Source organism: Rhinoderma darwinii, chromosome 2 (genome assembly GCF_050947455.1).
Source record: "Rhinoderma darwinii isolate aRhiDar2 chromosome 2, aRhiDar2.hap1, whole genome shotgun sequence".
NCBI lineage: Eukaryota > Metazoa > Chordata > Amphibia > Anura > Rhinodermatidae > Rhinoderma > Rhinoderma darwinii.
The window spans coordinates 302,334,737-302,351,198 of NC_134688.1; the positions used below are offsets into that span (position 1 = coordinate 302,334,737).

The window sequence follows — 16,462 nt, forward strand, 5'->3', positions numbered from 1 at the left end:
AGGATAAAAATATTTTTTGAAAAAAAAAAAGCTTTTGTTTTCGTGTCTCCATAACTTTTATTTTTGCGTTGAAGCTGTGTGAGGGCTCTTTTTTGCGGGACTTTTTTTGGGGTACATGTAACTTTTTTTTTTTTTTCATTATCAAGATTTTTTTTATTTTGTAGCAACAAAATTACAGCATATATACATTACACAGTTTTGGCAGAAAAATTTGTATCATGTATAAAATACAGATTATAACAGTTTATAAACATTATGAAAATGCATAAACCCAGATAGGCGGTAACCTCCCGCTCATCTAAAGAGCATATGAATTAAAGTACAGTAGAACTAACTGTACCCCATATACAGTAATATAATACCATAGCCAAGAGGACCAGGCCTCAATAAAGTAAACATTGGTACATATAAGTGCCACAGAAAAATTATAACAACAACACAAGACACCAGACAACAAAGGGAAACACAAACACACATAGCGCACAGAGAAAAAGATCACATAATTTGCTCAGAACCTACCATCAAGCCATAGAGGTAGATCAGTACCACCCCGGAATCCAGACCATACTGCCCAAGTTTGGACAAAGAGCACAGACCTGCCCCTGTCTGCTGACAGTAGTTCCTCCATTCTCATTATCCCGTTCACCTCTGTCACCCATTCCGTCAAAGAGGGAACCGTATGAGATTTCCAGTGCCTAGGTATCACCGTTCTCGCCGCAGTCAGAAAATGTCGAAAGATACCCCTTTTGAGGTGTGTGAGAGATCCAGGAACCATGGAGAGTAACCCAATAGATGCCGAATTCGGAACTTCAATGTGCAAGAGCTTCTTGCCCAAATCAAAAATCCTCCCCCAAAAGGTACGTATCCTGGGACAGTCCCACCAAATATGCAACATGGTTCCAGGAGCTTCCCCACACCTCCAACAATCAGCAGACACATCCGGAAATATCTTATGCAGCAAAGCAGGGCAACGATACCACCTAGTGAGTATTTTGTAGTTTTTTTCCTGAGCAAAACAAGACATTGGCAATTTATGAGCTAACAGGAAGGCAGTACCCCATTCCTCTTCAGTATGTTGAACCCCCAACTCTTCGTCCCATGCATTGGTGAAAGACAGTTGAGAAAAGGAACAGCTGGGCAGAAGAACTCCATGCAAATATGACAATACATGTGAAGGGGCCGTTGGTAAAGATAGATAATTTTCTAAAGGAGTCTTATCCTGTAATAACACCAGACAGTCCCCCAGAGAAGAGAGATAAGAACGTAGCTGTAAGTATGACCACCAGGTTGATCTTCTCCCCGGGCAGGCCTCAGAGACTGCATTCATTGACAACATGACACCTTCAGGAGTAAGGGTCTCAGACAGATATCCACCTTCTCTTCTCTCCCAGCAGAGGAATGTATCCATACCCAACGCCGGAGGGAACGAGGGGTTGTCGAAAAGAGGAGTCATAAGACCCGGCCGATTCACCAGGCACGCAGCACCCATGATCCGCTCCCATACCACAAGAAACTGACGTGTGAGGAAAGGCAGAGATAGACTATGGCGCTGTAGGACAGTCAACCACGGCAAAGAGGACAATGCAAGAGGAGACATATCTCTTTCGATACACACCCATTGCTTACCTGTTTCCGAGCGGAACCAATCCACTACCCGCATAATCAGTGCGGCTTGATGGTATCTTTTAAAGTCTGGAAGACCCGCGCCCCCGTCTATTTTTGGGCGACTAAGGACAGCAAAACGAATGCGAGGCTTAGAGGAACCCCACACAAATTTAGTTATAGCCCTATGTAAGGTCTTGAAAAAACCCGCTGGAATTACAATAGGGACAGTCTGGAAAAGGTATAAAAATTTGGGCAAAATGTCCATTTTGACGGCATTAATTCGCCCAAACCATGACATGCGGTTCCCTCCATATTCTGCCAACTCCTTCAAAGTACGTTGAAGAATAGGTGTGTAGTTCAACGCGAACAAATCTGCCTGTTGCGTGGGCACCTGCACCCCCAAGTATTTTAAGGATGTAGATTGCCATTTGAATGGGAAAACCCGAGCGAGATGGGCAGCCATAGAAGCATCCAGAGATATATTCAAGGCCTCCGATTTGGAGTAATTAACTTTAAAATTGCTTAGATGACCAAAACGCTCAAATTCCTCAGTCAGAGATGGCAAAGAGATCATGGGAGTTGTTATAAATACCAGAAGATCGTCTGCATAAAGCGCTAATTTATGATGCTGTGATCCTACCCGTACACCATTAACATCAGGGTTGCCCCGCAGTGCCACTGCCAAGTGTTCCATAACCAGAACATACAATAGAGGCGATAGTGGGCACCCCTGTCTCGTGCCATTAGCAATAGACAAGGTATCAGATAGGAGTCCATTAACACGAACCCGAGCCGTAGGCCTGTGGTATAATGCCATTATCCTATCCACCATAGTAGTGCCAAGGCCTACCTGTTTTAGGACACTGCGGAGGAACACCCAATGCATTCTGTCAAAAGCCTTCTCGGCATCAACCGACAGCAAGCACATCGGTATCTTACGGGATTGGCAAAATGAAGTTAAAAGGAGAGTTTTGTTGGTGTTATCCCGTGCCTCCCGACCACATACAAACCCCACCTGATCATCCCGTATCAATCCAGGTAACAACGGTGACAAGCGAGATGCAAGCAACTTCGCGAAAAATTTTACATCTACATTAATTAATGAGATGGGTCTGAAGTTAGCGCAAGAAGTTGGGTCCTTGCCAGGCTTTGGTAACAGAGTAATGTGAGCCTCGAGGGACTGGGGTGCAAAGGGACACAAGGAAGACACGGAGTTAAAGACTTTCGTCAAAAAGGGAACCAGTTGAGCCTTAAATGTTTTATAAAATTTGTTGTTAAATCCATCAGGCCCTGGACTCTTGCCCAAGGGTGATTCCTTAATAACATGTTCCACTTCTGATTCCACAAAATCCTCCTCGAGTCCCAAAGCCTCCCCCTCCTCTAAAGGCGGTAAAGCCGTACTATTTACATAATGATCTATTTTGTCCCGCAATGCCTCAGCCTGCATGTCGTGAAATTGCCCCTTGATGTTATATAAAGTCGAGTAATACTGTTTAAAGCACTCTGTAATACCCACCGGGTCATGAACTTCGCCCCCCGAAGAAGATAGTATTTTAGGGATGTAGGACGCTTGCGTTCGGGGATGTAACATACGCGCTAAAGATCTACCGCACTTGTCCGCAAATTCATATGAGTGTTTTCTCATCCGATCTCTAAACCGGGCGTGTGATTGATCTATAAGAGATCGCAAGGACTCCCTTGCTGTGGTAAGGTCCGCAAAAACCTGTGAAGATGGAATTTGTTTATGACATGATTCCAACTCCCTTATCTGAGTCAAGAGACGTGCAATAGAAATCCCTTTCTCTCGCTTCAGACGTGCCCCGTGCTGTATTAGGACTCCTCTAATGACACATTTCAGCGCCTCCCATTGGAGTGGTAAGGAGGTAGGGTCTTGTTCATGTACTGCAATAAACCCATCAAGAGCGTCCTTGAGAGCCGACACACATACTGTATCCTTCAATAAATTATCATTGAGTTTCCAAGACCGAAAATTCGGTACCGAGTCAGGAAACGAAAGGGTCAGGAACACTGGGGCATGATCTGACCAGATCATGGGGCCCACATTAGTACTAGGATGCCAGGTAAGCAAATGGTGACTGATCAAAAAAGCATCTATCCGACTGTACATGTTATGCAAGGGGGAAAAGTACGTATACTCTCTTACCTGAGGGTGCAGAATCCTCCACACGTCAATCAATTGCATGGAATGCATCATAGCCTTTAGTGCCCCCAACTGTGATTTAGGAACAGCAGACCTGCCCGAGGAGGTATCAAGCCTAGGATCAAAGGTCAAGTTAAGATCTCCACCCACAATTAAGACGCCCTCTGTAAACTCTTCCAATTTCTTCAAGAACACTCGCCCCACTCTAGCCTGATCCTGATTGGGAAGGTACAAGTTAGCCAGGGTAATAATCTTATTGTGCATAGACAATTTTAGAAAGACATATCGATCTCCCGGGTCAACCAAAACATCAATGATTTTATGAGAAAGTGACTTGTGGATACCTATGCTAGCCCCTTTGGACTTGGATTCCGGGTTGGCACTGTGAAACCAAGACGGGAAGTATCTATTTGTAAATTGTGGCATATGGCCCACCTGAAAGTGAGTCTCCTGTAGGAACAAGATGTGTACTCGTTCTTTATGCATGTTATATAAAATTTGTGAGCGTTTTTCCGGGACATTGAGCCCCCTAGCATTGAAGGTACAGACCTTCAATTGCGCCATCAGAATCTTTACCCCGAGGAGCTCAACAAAAGAATGCACTAAGGCAGAGGTAAATAAGACAAGACAGACGAGGAGGGGATATACAACAACAAAGACAAACGAATGGCGAACTAATCGCCCACTCCTTGAGCTACTCAAGGAGACACACTCTAACAGACACCGGAATCAACCAGTGAGTCCCTAAGAGGAGAAGTGTCAGGACACAGACTAGCCAGTGCCCCGCACCCCCCCCCAACCCAGCAATTATATTCAAGCAAGTAATAATAAATTATTACAGTTAGGAAAACCAAGACACTTTGTATAAAACCCAATAGTAATGAGACAAAAGTATGCAGCATTAATATACACCTAGAAATACCTCAAAGGAGCATATTCCTATATACATTCAATGTTATCAAAAGTGCATATACTTGTAAAGGGTACAAGGGATTTTAGAAAACATTTAAGCATTCACGTTTGAAGCACAATGACATTAATCGAACCATACCAATGGACACGCAGTGTCCAGCAAAAATAAAATCAGTTGCAACGAGCGGTAACACCAATGTGAGTGGCTATAAGAACACAGACTATATTTGCTTTAAATGAGAAACCCCAGAATTATTGCATTGAACTCTGATAACAGAACACAGAAAAGTCTAAAAAGGATATCAGATCGGTTCAGCTAGGCGACCCTCATGCCTACGACCAGGAGAAGCAGGAGACCGACCTCGCCTACGCGCCCGTGGACGCGGCGGCGGGAAGGGAACATAAGGCCAATCAGGGATGGAGACTCGAGGTACACGGAGAGCAGCGCAGAAGTCCGGAACATCCCCTGGGTCCCGAACACTCAATAATGACCCATCTCTGCGGACCTGTAGCTGAAAGGGGTGACCCCAAGAATAAGAGATCTCATGCTCCCTCAATACATCCAACAGAGGACGAAGCACCCTGCGCTTATCCAGGGTCATTTTGGACAAATCCGACAGCAGTTGAATCTTGACCCCTTGCAATAAAACTTCCCCTTTATCTCGGGCTTTTCTCATTATCTGCTCCTTGAGAGAGAAAAAATGGACACGACATAGCACATCTCTAGGCTTGTCTGGATCCGGGTTCCGAGGACCCAGGGTCCTGTGGGCTCTATCCAACTCAATAGGATCTGCAGCAGGGCGTCCCAGTAAGGTATTAAAGAGAGATTGTCAAGTAGGGATAAGTTGACCCGGAGAGATATCCTCAGGAATGCCCCTCAGCCGAATGTTGTTGCGACGATTCCGATTCTCATGATCCTCAGCCAAATTAAATAATGCATGAATCTGATGAGAGTGCTGATCTAAACGGGCGTCCTGAGAAACTTGTTGCTGTGAAATAACTGAGACATCGCTCTCCATACGCTGCACCTGATCTGACAATTGGGATAGATTAGTGGTGAGAGATTGTATCTCAGACTTGTATGTCGTTTCCAAACGATTAACATAACGCTCCATGTCCTGCTTAGTGGGTAAAGCTGATAACTGACGTCTCAAGCCCTGTAAATCATCCCCAAGGGCAGATGCACCTCCCATTGACGTTGAGGGGTGAAGATCCATATCTATATGAGATGTGGAAGGCAGCAATGCAGGACCCAGCACATGCGGGAGGGAAGATGGAGAAACTCGGCCGCCATGACAGGCACCACGTGACACGCAATCCCGCGCGGGCAGCGCCATCACATCCCCAGCAGAACTCGGTGTGACCCCATCTAGCCTGGAGGGAACCAGCCCCGATGTACCGGACAATGAAGGAAAGGTACCATCAGTACCTGAAGCAGCAACGCCGGCCGCAGATGAAATCCCCTCAGGGAGCAAGGACTCGGTGCCATCGCGTTTCTCCTCTGTCGGCGCCATCTTGGAAACTGCTCCTGCCCCGGCGTCGGTCAGAAACCGCTGAATAGACCCAGCTGCAGACATCTGCCGAGTGTGATAATGAGTCCCCGAAGAGGCCCTGGACTTCCTAACCATCAGGTTAGTAAATATATGCGCTTTTGATGCTTTTAAATTAGCTTATGATCGGGTTGAAAGGAGTGCAGGCGTGGAGCTCTCAGAAAGCACGTCCGGTCAGCGCCATGTCCAAGCCACGCCCCCCTACATGTAACTTTTTGATTACTTTTTATTCTATTTTTTGGTAAGCAAGGGGACAAAAAAAACAGCAAATCTGACAGGATAAATAACAATGTAAATAACACATGTAGTGCAATGTATTATAACTGTCATTTTTACACTGACAGGCAGCATATTAGGCTCTGGGAGGGCCTAATAGGCTTCAGTACATGGCAGACCAGGAGGCCATTGTTAGGTCTCTGGTTGTTATAGCAACCCACGGTTGCGAGGGGCGCTGGGGTACACACCACCTAAATACAAGGTTCGCTATTGACTGTGCCATTTAATGTGTTACCTCAGAGTTTCAGCTGAAATCTGTTGCTGATAGATGAGCCCACATCATCAGCGTGCCGTTGTGGGAACCCCTACGTCAAATTTCGGAAAGGGGTTAATGTTATGGCTGAACGGTGCATGGTATATAGCATTAGTCAAAAATATGTTGCATGAATGTAATGCTATTTTTTTCATATCCAATATAAAAAACATTTCTATAGTCAATAATAGACCTTGATTTGCCATTAACTTCCATTAAAATAGCTTATTCATTCTTATACAGGTTTCCTTATTCTGAGAATTACCAACATAGGACTGTTTAGTGAGATGTATACTTTAAAACTAGAAATAAACCTAGAGGCGCATATAGGGCAACACCGTAGGAAAAAGTAAGAAATGTAAAGGTTCCGCTAACCTTATTGTGTTGTGCTGGCAGCAAAACATCCAAACTGGCATAAATTGGTAGAAGAACCTCTGCCTGGAGTCCTTCATGGGTCCTGGATGGCCGAGTATAGCAGGAATGAAGAAAAATGTACTCTTATTTTCTTTTATCACGAGTTGGAACAATACTTTGCAATAATTTCCTAATCTTTATTGAAGTTTACAAATCTTCAACAAATCTTTGGAAATTTACAAGTATTGTTCAGTCTCATCATATTCGTTGACAAAAATAGAGGGGCCAAGAAAATAGTACATTTTTCTTTCTTTATTCCTGTTTAGTGAGATGGGTCTACATATAATGCGCTAACTGCTCTGTTCATAATTTGCCATATCCATAGAAGTTAAAGCAAACCCAATTTAAAGAATAGGCAGTGGCACCTTTTTGAATAATTCCCTAAATTATTGGCTCCAGATTTACATTCTCAAATAAGTATTTTCCATAACCTGTCAAAACCATAAGCCCATATGGATAGGGTCACTCCTACAACCTGTGGTACAGCATAAATTAATTCATTAAGAATAATTTCTTAAACTCTATAGTGCTACAAATTTTATGTATACTGGTTACCGATGATGGATAGATAACTTTGAAATGTCAATTGTTACAATTTCATAAATCCGGTTGAATAAACTCAATTTCCTACTTACCATGTGATTAAAAAAAAAATTGCGCTAAACACATATCATATAACATGTGAAAAGCAATGACAATGTTGTCTTCCAGTGTCTGTATTATGCAGTTTCCCCAGAGACTCTCTGAATATGATTTATCACTCGTGAAGCTGCACTAAAGACTGTCTAAATGTCACACATACTAATAATACTCTTATCTACTTGTAAAATGGGAATCTCATTCACTTCTGCAGGACTGGAGAGAGATAAGTTTGACAATAAGACCGTGTCCTTCGAGGAGCACATTAAGGAAGAGCACAATATCTGGAATTATCTGTACTTTATCGTGTTGGTGAGAGTGAAGAACAAGACAGATTACACTGGTCCAGAGAGCTATGTGGCACAGATGATAAAGGTCAGCTTCAAAACTCAAAATGCTATTGGTACTGCGAGCTTTAAATGTGACATCAAGGGGAACCATCCACTAATATTTGCCCTGTTTTCTGTCATCCTGGTGAATAGCAGATGTACTGTATGCACGCTTTCTTTCTCTCTCTGTAGTCTTTTTTTTCCAGTGTCCATAAAACAACATGGAGGAGCTTGTGCAGGTTTTTGTCATTGCAATTATCGTCATTTGACATTAAATGCTTTTTATGTGTTCATTATGTATCTGATCTATAGACCTATTTGTCCGTGAACATTTTTATTTGTCTGTGATATTTTGATTTTGTTTATTGCAGAAGAAAAAAATATTAGGTTGGCAAACCTACCACTGGTGCAAAGGGTGTAACACCAACAGCAAGCATTAAAGGGGTTGCCCTGATTGTCCCAACCCGTCCGTATTCCCTATTAGATCTCCGTCTTTTAGTCAGAGTGCAAAGATTATTTAAAGCTGATCTGTCATCATACTATGCTGCCTTTTTTAAGGGCAGCATAGCATAGCATAGAGACATGTCCGCTGCACTATTAGCCCAAACGGCACAAAAAAATACTGTCATTTGGCTAATAGCAGCTAGCAAATAATAAATGGACTCATAGTTATGAGTCCACTGTATTCATAAGGGCAGCGCTACCCCCACTTATAGCCCCTCTTATCAGTGACTGAAAGGCTGCCGGGTATCCGGCTGTATTCACGGAAGCCATCGATCACTGCTGAGAGGGGCAAGTGGAGGTGGGGGTAGCGCTGCCCTCATGAATACAGCAGACTTATCTGTATATATAAAGGCTTTATACATTAAAGGATTCCTACAATGAATTCCCACTTATCATCAGAGCCAATTTTTGGGTTCCAGGGAGTACAAAACAGACAAAGTAAGCACAAAAGAGCTCTGCAGGGCCATACGTTTTCCATTAGCAAAAGGTTCTTCAAATTTGCCATTTATTGTCTAAATCTCATTTCACGCATTTATATATCCTGAAAGTGCAGCCACCCACACAGAAATATCTCAATCAAATCCTGCCAAGAGAAAAAAAATGTATTGTGTGGTCCACTCTGGGTTCCTGTATTCAGGTTGTTATTTACAGCGTTGAGCCAGTAAGCGGTTTGTGGTATTTTAGATGATATTCATCCTTGTGGAATTTATTCAGAGTATCAGTAGTCATCAAACAAATATTCTTTTAAACAACCCTGTGAGTTACACACTCTCCTTGTTCTGTCATACACAAGTGTTGAAATATAACAACGCAGCCGCTCTTGCCTCAAACTACTGAAGGCTGCTTACATGTTATGAATATTGACTCTGAGGACGAAGAAGCTAAGAAAAAGTTGAAATCTTTGTCAGCCCTTTCCATGACCAGCAATTTACTGACTATCGGGCAAGATTTTGCATAGACGTAGGCGATATTTAAATTTATCTTTCACCAGGAAATGTTATGTTGAGTGAGGTAGTGTCAGGATAGACTTCATGTAATTAACTATTAATTAATAAAGTTATGGTTCGTTTGGAGTGGCGATAGTGATATATTAACAAAACCTGTATATAGGCAGGAGTGAATCAAGAAGGCTTATGCTGTTATGTTCTAAATTATATAAGAAATTACAGAGTTAGGCCCCATTCACATGACCGTGCCCGTAATAAGAATACCTTATATGAAACTAATCGTTTTCAAAATTGGAACCTTAGAAAATAAAGTTGATCCTTCTCGAGATATTGAATGTACTAAGTTTTATTAGCGCACCCTGCTGTTCCTTCAGAAAGGCTCTGTGCACGTCACATGTGCAAAAGCGCAAGTTGTGGAGCCGGATCTATCTCTGCTATGTTGGCGCATTGATACAACAGGCATTATTAGCCCATTTCTTCTACTCAGCCTCCTCTCTGCTACTCAGTGAGAAAGCTGAGCATGCACGTAGTTGCCTGGAGAGCTGGGGAACTACAGAATGTACTCCGCAAGTGCAGTATTAGGCTGTGGATTGTAAAATTGATCGGCGATGTGTTTGGATTATCATGCAAGTTCTTTTTTACCACTGCAGGGGTGAAGGAGACTGGATATGCTGAGCTGAATATAAATTGCTATTAATAAATAAACATTCTCCAATGTAAGATATTAAATACTTATAGTATAGGGATTGTAAAACTGGTACAATTTCTATATCTTATCAGTTTACGCCACTACAAACATGTAAAGAGGTGTCCTGCAAACATGGTGTTAGTCCAATATTCTGTGCAGTTTAATTTCCCGAAGGAACACTAAACCCAGAAAGGCATGATAAAAGTAAACAGGAGATGATGTTGCCCAGTGTTTGTCAGTCTGCAGGATTGTCTGCATGAGTCTGAAACTAACAGCCTTGTAGAAATCTTTCAGAGAACACAGAAGTTTCCCACTGTTCTCTTCCCTTTTGGGCTTGTAAATAGCTGAGGGGTAAGGCTTAGCCAAGGGGCTTAACAATTTATGTGTCCTATTGCAGACAGATCAGTGGGGGAGGCTCCTTCTACAGCCAGTTGTCTCAAGTCGGACGGGATAGTGAGGAGGAGGGGAAAATGACTAATCTCCTGGGATAGCCCTGAGAATTCTTTATATATTTCTCAGGTTTAATTGCAATATAAGACAAAATGGGACCAAAGGAAAGGAGATGTTGGGCTTGTTTTTATTTTTTATGTGTATTTTCTATGTTTAGTGTAGCGGTTGAGCTCTGTTTTTTTTTTTTACACAGTGCTCCAAGTTCCCTACATGCATAGATGTTAATGCTAAAATTACTCCACCACTCTTTTGTGAGCCTAGGAGCTTTCTGCACACTGCGTTATTATTTAGCTCAATGTATAATAGTATGCAGCCAGCTCCTGGACTCCCCCCTAGTGGTATAAACATTTTTAGCAATTAACTCTATGGCTAGGAAGTTTGGACCTCCAACAGAAAAACAGATCTCCAACTGCTATAAAGCTATATTAAGAAATTTGACATTTGGACTGATTAAGAGTTAAATAAACAAAATGGTGTTCAGGAAAGGACATTCATCTTAAGCCTTTACTACATTAGTGACTTCTGGTGGTGGCATAACGCTTCTGAAAGTTCCAGTGACTGGTTACACTTTCTAGGAATTTATCTTTTGTGTATGGCAGACCTGTGATTGCTCTAAAACAGGGGTCAGCAACCTTCGGAACTCCAGCTGTTGTATAACTACAATTCCCAGCATGCCATGATAGCCTTTAGCTGTCAGGACATGCTGGGAGTTGTCGTTTTACAACATCTGGAGGGCCAAAGGTAGCTGACTCCTGCTCTAAAAGAACAATGTGCTACATTTAACAATCACAATAATGGATCTGCAATCAATTGTAAATAGGTTTATAAAGGAGCGCTTTTGATTATGGGTTATTTAAGTGTCATGATTGCCCTAGAAATTGAATATTTAGCTTAGCCATATGGCTTGAGTGAACAAGTGGAAATGCTTAAAGAGGACTGGTCTCTAGGTCCTAATATCCATTTTACATATATTACCTTTAGCCCGCTCCCTCCCTGTTTCCATCTCGATTTTTTTTTTTTTCTGCTTCCCCCTATTCTTGAGTAATTGTCCACTGTTCTTTTGGTGACAAATATGGTTATTTACTTTAGTTAGCCAACGACGCGTGAACTACAGTGAATCTCTGTGGATGGAGCCATCTTTACTGTTGCTGATGCTGTCCAATCAGCACGAGGCCTCTTGATGAGAAGTCTTCTCCCAACATGGTCTCGTGAGATCAGTTTGGACAAGGCTTATCATAAGCTGCCTCACACTGATTGAACAGCGTCAGAGCCAGTGAAGATGGCTACAAACGGGGAAATTCACTGTAGTTCCCTCCTCATTGGCTAACTACAGTGAATTACCATATTGGGCACCAAAAGAACGAGGGATTCAGGAACTGGGGGGGGGGGAGAGCAGAATGAAAAAACGGCGATGGAAACAGAGAGGGAGGGGACTAAAGGTAATATATGGGAATTGGATGTTAGGACCTGGTGACAGGTCCTCTTTAAGCTGACCATCATAATATGTGTGGATGTTCTGAAGGAACATCAATAATCAATACTGTTAACTTTACTTTGTCCAATGTAAGAAAACATCAATTACATTTAGGTCTTAGGGCTAATTTAAAGACAGTACATATGCAGAATGTATTGCACAAAACACTGCGGCTAGGAGGGAAGCAGCACGTCTGCAGATAGACTGTATAGCGTGTATATATTTAAACTAAACAGCTGAAGCCATTTTAATAATATATGTATTTTACATTTGATGACTTCTTCTGCAGAGTAAAAACTTGGACTGGTTCCCCAGGATGAGAGCAATGTCTCTGGTCAGTAATGAAGGGGAGGGGGAACAGAATGAGATACGTGGCCTCCAGGACAAACTGAACTCAACCATGCGGCTTGTTACACATTTAACATCGCAGCTCAATGATCTCAAGGAACAGGTACAGAATTCACCTACATCAATTTCACTAACAGGGTAATAAGCAGTCATACGGTCTATGTGTGCTGCTTAGTGTGAGAATAGATGGTGATATCAAGGAGGTGGCAATGTGGCTTCTTACAGTCCATTGCAAATTGGTATGAAATTAGATGATGTCACTGAGCGGCTCCATAAAGGTTGAGAGTGCAAAGGGCTGGTACAAAGTCTTTATAGTAGGTTATTGTGTGATTAGATGGTCACCGGCGGAAAACAGCATATTCACAAATTATATATAATGGACCTTAATCTCAAAAAGGACACCGTGCATTCACAATATAGCAGGTAAGCGTGTGACTGTATGTTGATGTCACAAAGAAGTACTTCACAGTGACGCTGGTTAATGTTTCGATAATGATGACACAGTCAACTGATCTGTGCACCAACATAGTGTAAAACCGAAGGGGCACCTCACAGTCTATGAACTAGTTTAAAGGGGTGGCATGGAATTCATCTTTATTTTGGCCATAAGTGGCCTTCTTATGGGGGATACAATAACTCTAACTTCTTTGTATTAAATTGTATCAGTCATCATGCGGTGATGCCCTGTTTAAGGGCAGCATAGTATGCAGAGAAGTCCACTGCACTATTTGCAGAAACAGCACAAAAAGGTATTGTGTCGTTTGCTAATATAGCCTAACAAGCCTGAACTCATACCCCATAAATTGTAAGGACAACAGTTCTGCGCACAGTGGCATTTATACAGAGGAGGTACTTGGGGTACCTCCAGATCCAGACTAGGGAGCTGCTTTATTGTGCTCTTGTATGACACCACATTTTGGCAATAAACTTCATTAATACGCCACCGGTTGAAGCATGACACAAAGTGACGATTTTGTTGTTCTTCATATTAATGCCCCCCTTCACCAGGTGCAGTTGTTTGCTTACTTTCCCTTTAAGCCTGGCTTTGTGTACCAACCTACAACACATTCAGCCACCATTCTGCTCTGGCAGTAGGTCTAAGTGACTTTTACTACTGTATATTATGATGGTTGATGATTATTCCTAGAAGATAATGAATGTCTCACCCTCTCCATATTAAAATAACTTAATTTTACTGCTGCACTATTGGATGACAAGGTTTTTACTCTTCTGCAGTTCCTTCATAAACGAACACTCTGCAAGTAATTTATCATTTGCTTAAATATCCTTCGAGATTAATATATGCCAGGCTTCAGAGTGTAAGTACTGAGGCAGAAACCAATTTAGAGACATATTTGATACATTCTCTTGTACATTTTTCCATTTAGATGACCGAGCAACGGAAGCGCCGACAGAGAATGGGATTTGCAGATGTACAGGCAAATGCGGGACACTCCATGGCCAGCAATCAAATAATCGTCAGCCAATGACAGAGCGGAAACATACTGAAGATGAGCCGTACACTGTAAAATACTGTTAAAGACCGTAGCTGAACACTGAGCTAATAATGCTAATGATATGCATATTAATGATAATGCTGCTCTGTATATGAAAGAAAGGATGTTTTTGCATTTGTAAGTGGGGGGCACATGATAGTAGCAATGAAAAAGGTTGTTTCCTAGGACTAGCAGTGATCCAGGAAAACAGACAGTGGGTGGTGTGCTATATCGGTGCCTGTCTATATGCACAAGCATTTTATGAACAACGCTGGAATGAAAAACTAAAAGCAAAAGGGGGAAACAGCCTTCTGCACAACGTTCATCTACAACATGTATTAATCCTGTTAAATGTTTCTTGATATTGTAAATAAGATTAATATAACACAAGCATCCACCACAACAAATTATGACCAGCACCTACCTAGTACTCGGAGGACTATTGAGATTGTGTCAGGCAGTTACTTAGATTGATACAATTATTGACTCATTTTGCATAGTCTGTCTTAGATGTTGAGGCAGATAGAACCATTAACTGCTCCTCAGACCAGAATTGAAGCTAAATATTGAATGAGGTCAGATTAATGGTAATAGAAAAAATCCTCAAATAGTACTGACTGGTTACACCACACACAGATATTAATTTAAATGCCGTAAAAAAAATCTTTACCGTTTTTATGAAGGAAAAGATTATTCTTAATAGACCTACGAGGATATAATTTTTGCATACTTGGTTGGTTCGGATGGGTTAATTGCAATCAAGAGAAAAATGGATAGTTTACCAACATTACATGTACATTTGCTGCTTCTCATTTCATAGGAGTGACCTGATCAATAGGGAATAGACATGTTGATGTGCTGATTGAGAAAACTACTGTTTACAGAGTAGATAGGGCAGCGGGGTAGTTAGGGATTCTATATATTGGAGTAGAAAACTATGAAGACACGGTAATTAAATATTTTCTCTTTACCTTTTAATAAAATACTTAAATGTGTGTAATCACATGACTAGATTGTGCTTCCCTCTCGTATAATAACAGTGTTCTACGATTCTGCATTGTTGGCATCTCACCTCACTTTTCAGCTGCCTTCACTCCGCAAGCATGGAGCGAGAAAATATGCATTTTCACTGAGCAAGCATTGGGATGAGAAATGGCCGCAAACAGCACAGGTTAGACACCAAATTTCAGGCTGCACTACACTTTTTATACATCTACAACTACCTAAAAAGGTTTTTTGTGGTGATGCGTAGATATTAACACCTTCCCGTCATTTGTCATAAAGCCCCAAAAAACTGCAAAAAATACGGAGGCTGAACGCCTCCAAACATCTGCCCATTGATTTCAATGGAAAAAAACTGCTTTTCGTTCCCACGAGGTGATTTTTAACGCAGCCGTTTGTAAAAATGGCTCGTAAAAAACGCCCCATAAAAAAGAAGTAGCATGTCACTTCTTGAGCCGTTTTTGGAGCCGTTTTTCATTGTCTCAATAGAAAAACAGCTCCAAAAACGGCCGTAAAAAATGCATCAAAAAACGCTTGATGCATTAAGAACGGCTGAAAATCAGGGGCTGTTTTCCCTTGAAAACAGCTCCATATTTTATGGCCGTTTTTCGGTTGCCATGTGAACATACCCTTAAAGTTGGCCAGTTCAGTTCAGTTTTTTTTTTACTGAAGTTCGTTTACTTAATGTTTGATAGCGTAGTGACACCGTTGTAGCTCAAATTTAGTGTAGACAATTTTTTTTACACTACAGTTTTTTCCAGCATTAGGGTATGTGCACACGATAACTGCAATTACGTCTGAAAATACGGAGCTGTTTTCAAGGGAAAACAGCCCCTGATTTTCAGACGTTTTTCGCGGCGTTTTTTACGTCCGTTTTTGGAGCTGTTTTCATTGGAGTCTATGAGAAAACGGCTCCAAAAACGTCCAAAGAAGTGTCCTGCACTTCTTTGACGAGGCAGTCATTTTACGCGTCCTCGTTTGACAGCTGTCAAACGACGACGCGCAAATTACAGGTCGTCGGCACAGTACGTCGGCAAACCCATACAAATGAATGGGCAGATGTTTGCCGACGTATTGGAGCTTTTTTTCAGGCGTAAATCGAGGCATAATACGCAAATAGGTCGTGTGAACCCAGCCTTAGGGTTAATTTGCTAGTATCAGGTAGTCAGGAATTTTTGACAGTTCATTAAGTTATTATTTTCTCTTTTTTCTCCTCTTCCTTTTTTTTATATATATACACGTGTAAAAGCACAACACACACAACATAATGTATAAAAAATAATTCCGTATTACATGTGTTCAAGCGCTACACACCCCTCTAATAAAAATGTCCCAATCATCCAAAAAGGTCTATTTAGCAGAGAAGGCATACGCCCTCCTGGCCTCTGACACTGATACGGCCAGCGAGGGAGAA

General features: G+C 41.9%; 1 protein-coding gene across 1 annotated transcript in view; it reads left to right on the forward strand.

The window, feature by feature from the left end:
* Nucleotides 1-15,059, forward strand: part of ITPR3 (inositol 1,4,5-trisphosphate receptor type 3) — a 244,458-nt gene extending 229,399 nt beyond the window's left edge. Inside the window, exons 56-58 of the mRNA XM_075853510.1 lie at nt 8,025-8,185; nt 12,492-12,653; nt 13,939-15,059. Of these exons, the coding sequence (XP_075709625.1) occupies nt 8,025-8,185; nt 12,492-12,653; nt 13,939-14,040 (425 nt within the window). The 3' untranslated portion in view covers nt 14,041-15,059. The remainder of the gene's footprint in view (nt 1-8,024; nt 8,186-12,491; nt 12,654-13,938) is intronic.
* The last annotated feature ends 1,403 nt before the right edge of the window (nt 15,060-16,462 follow it).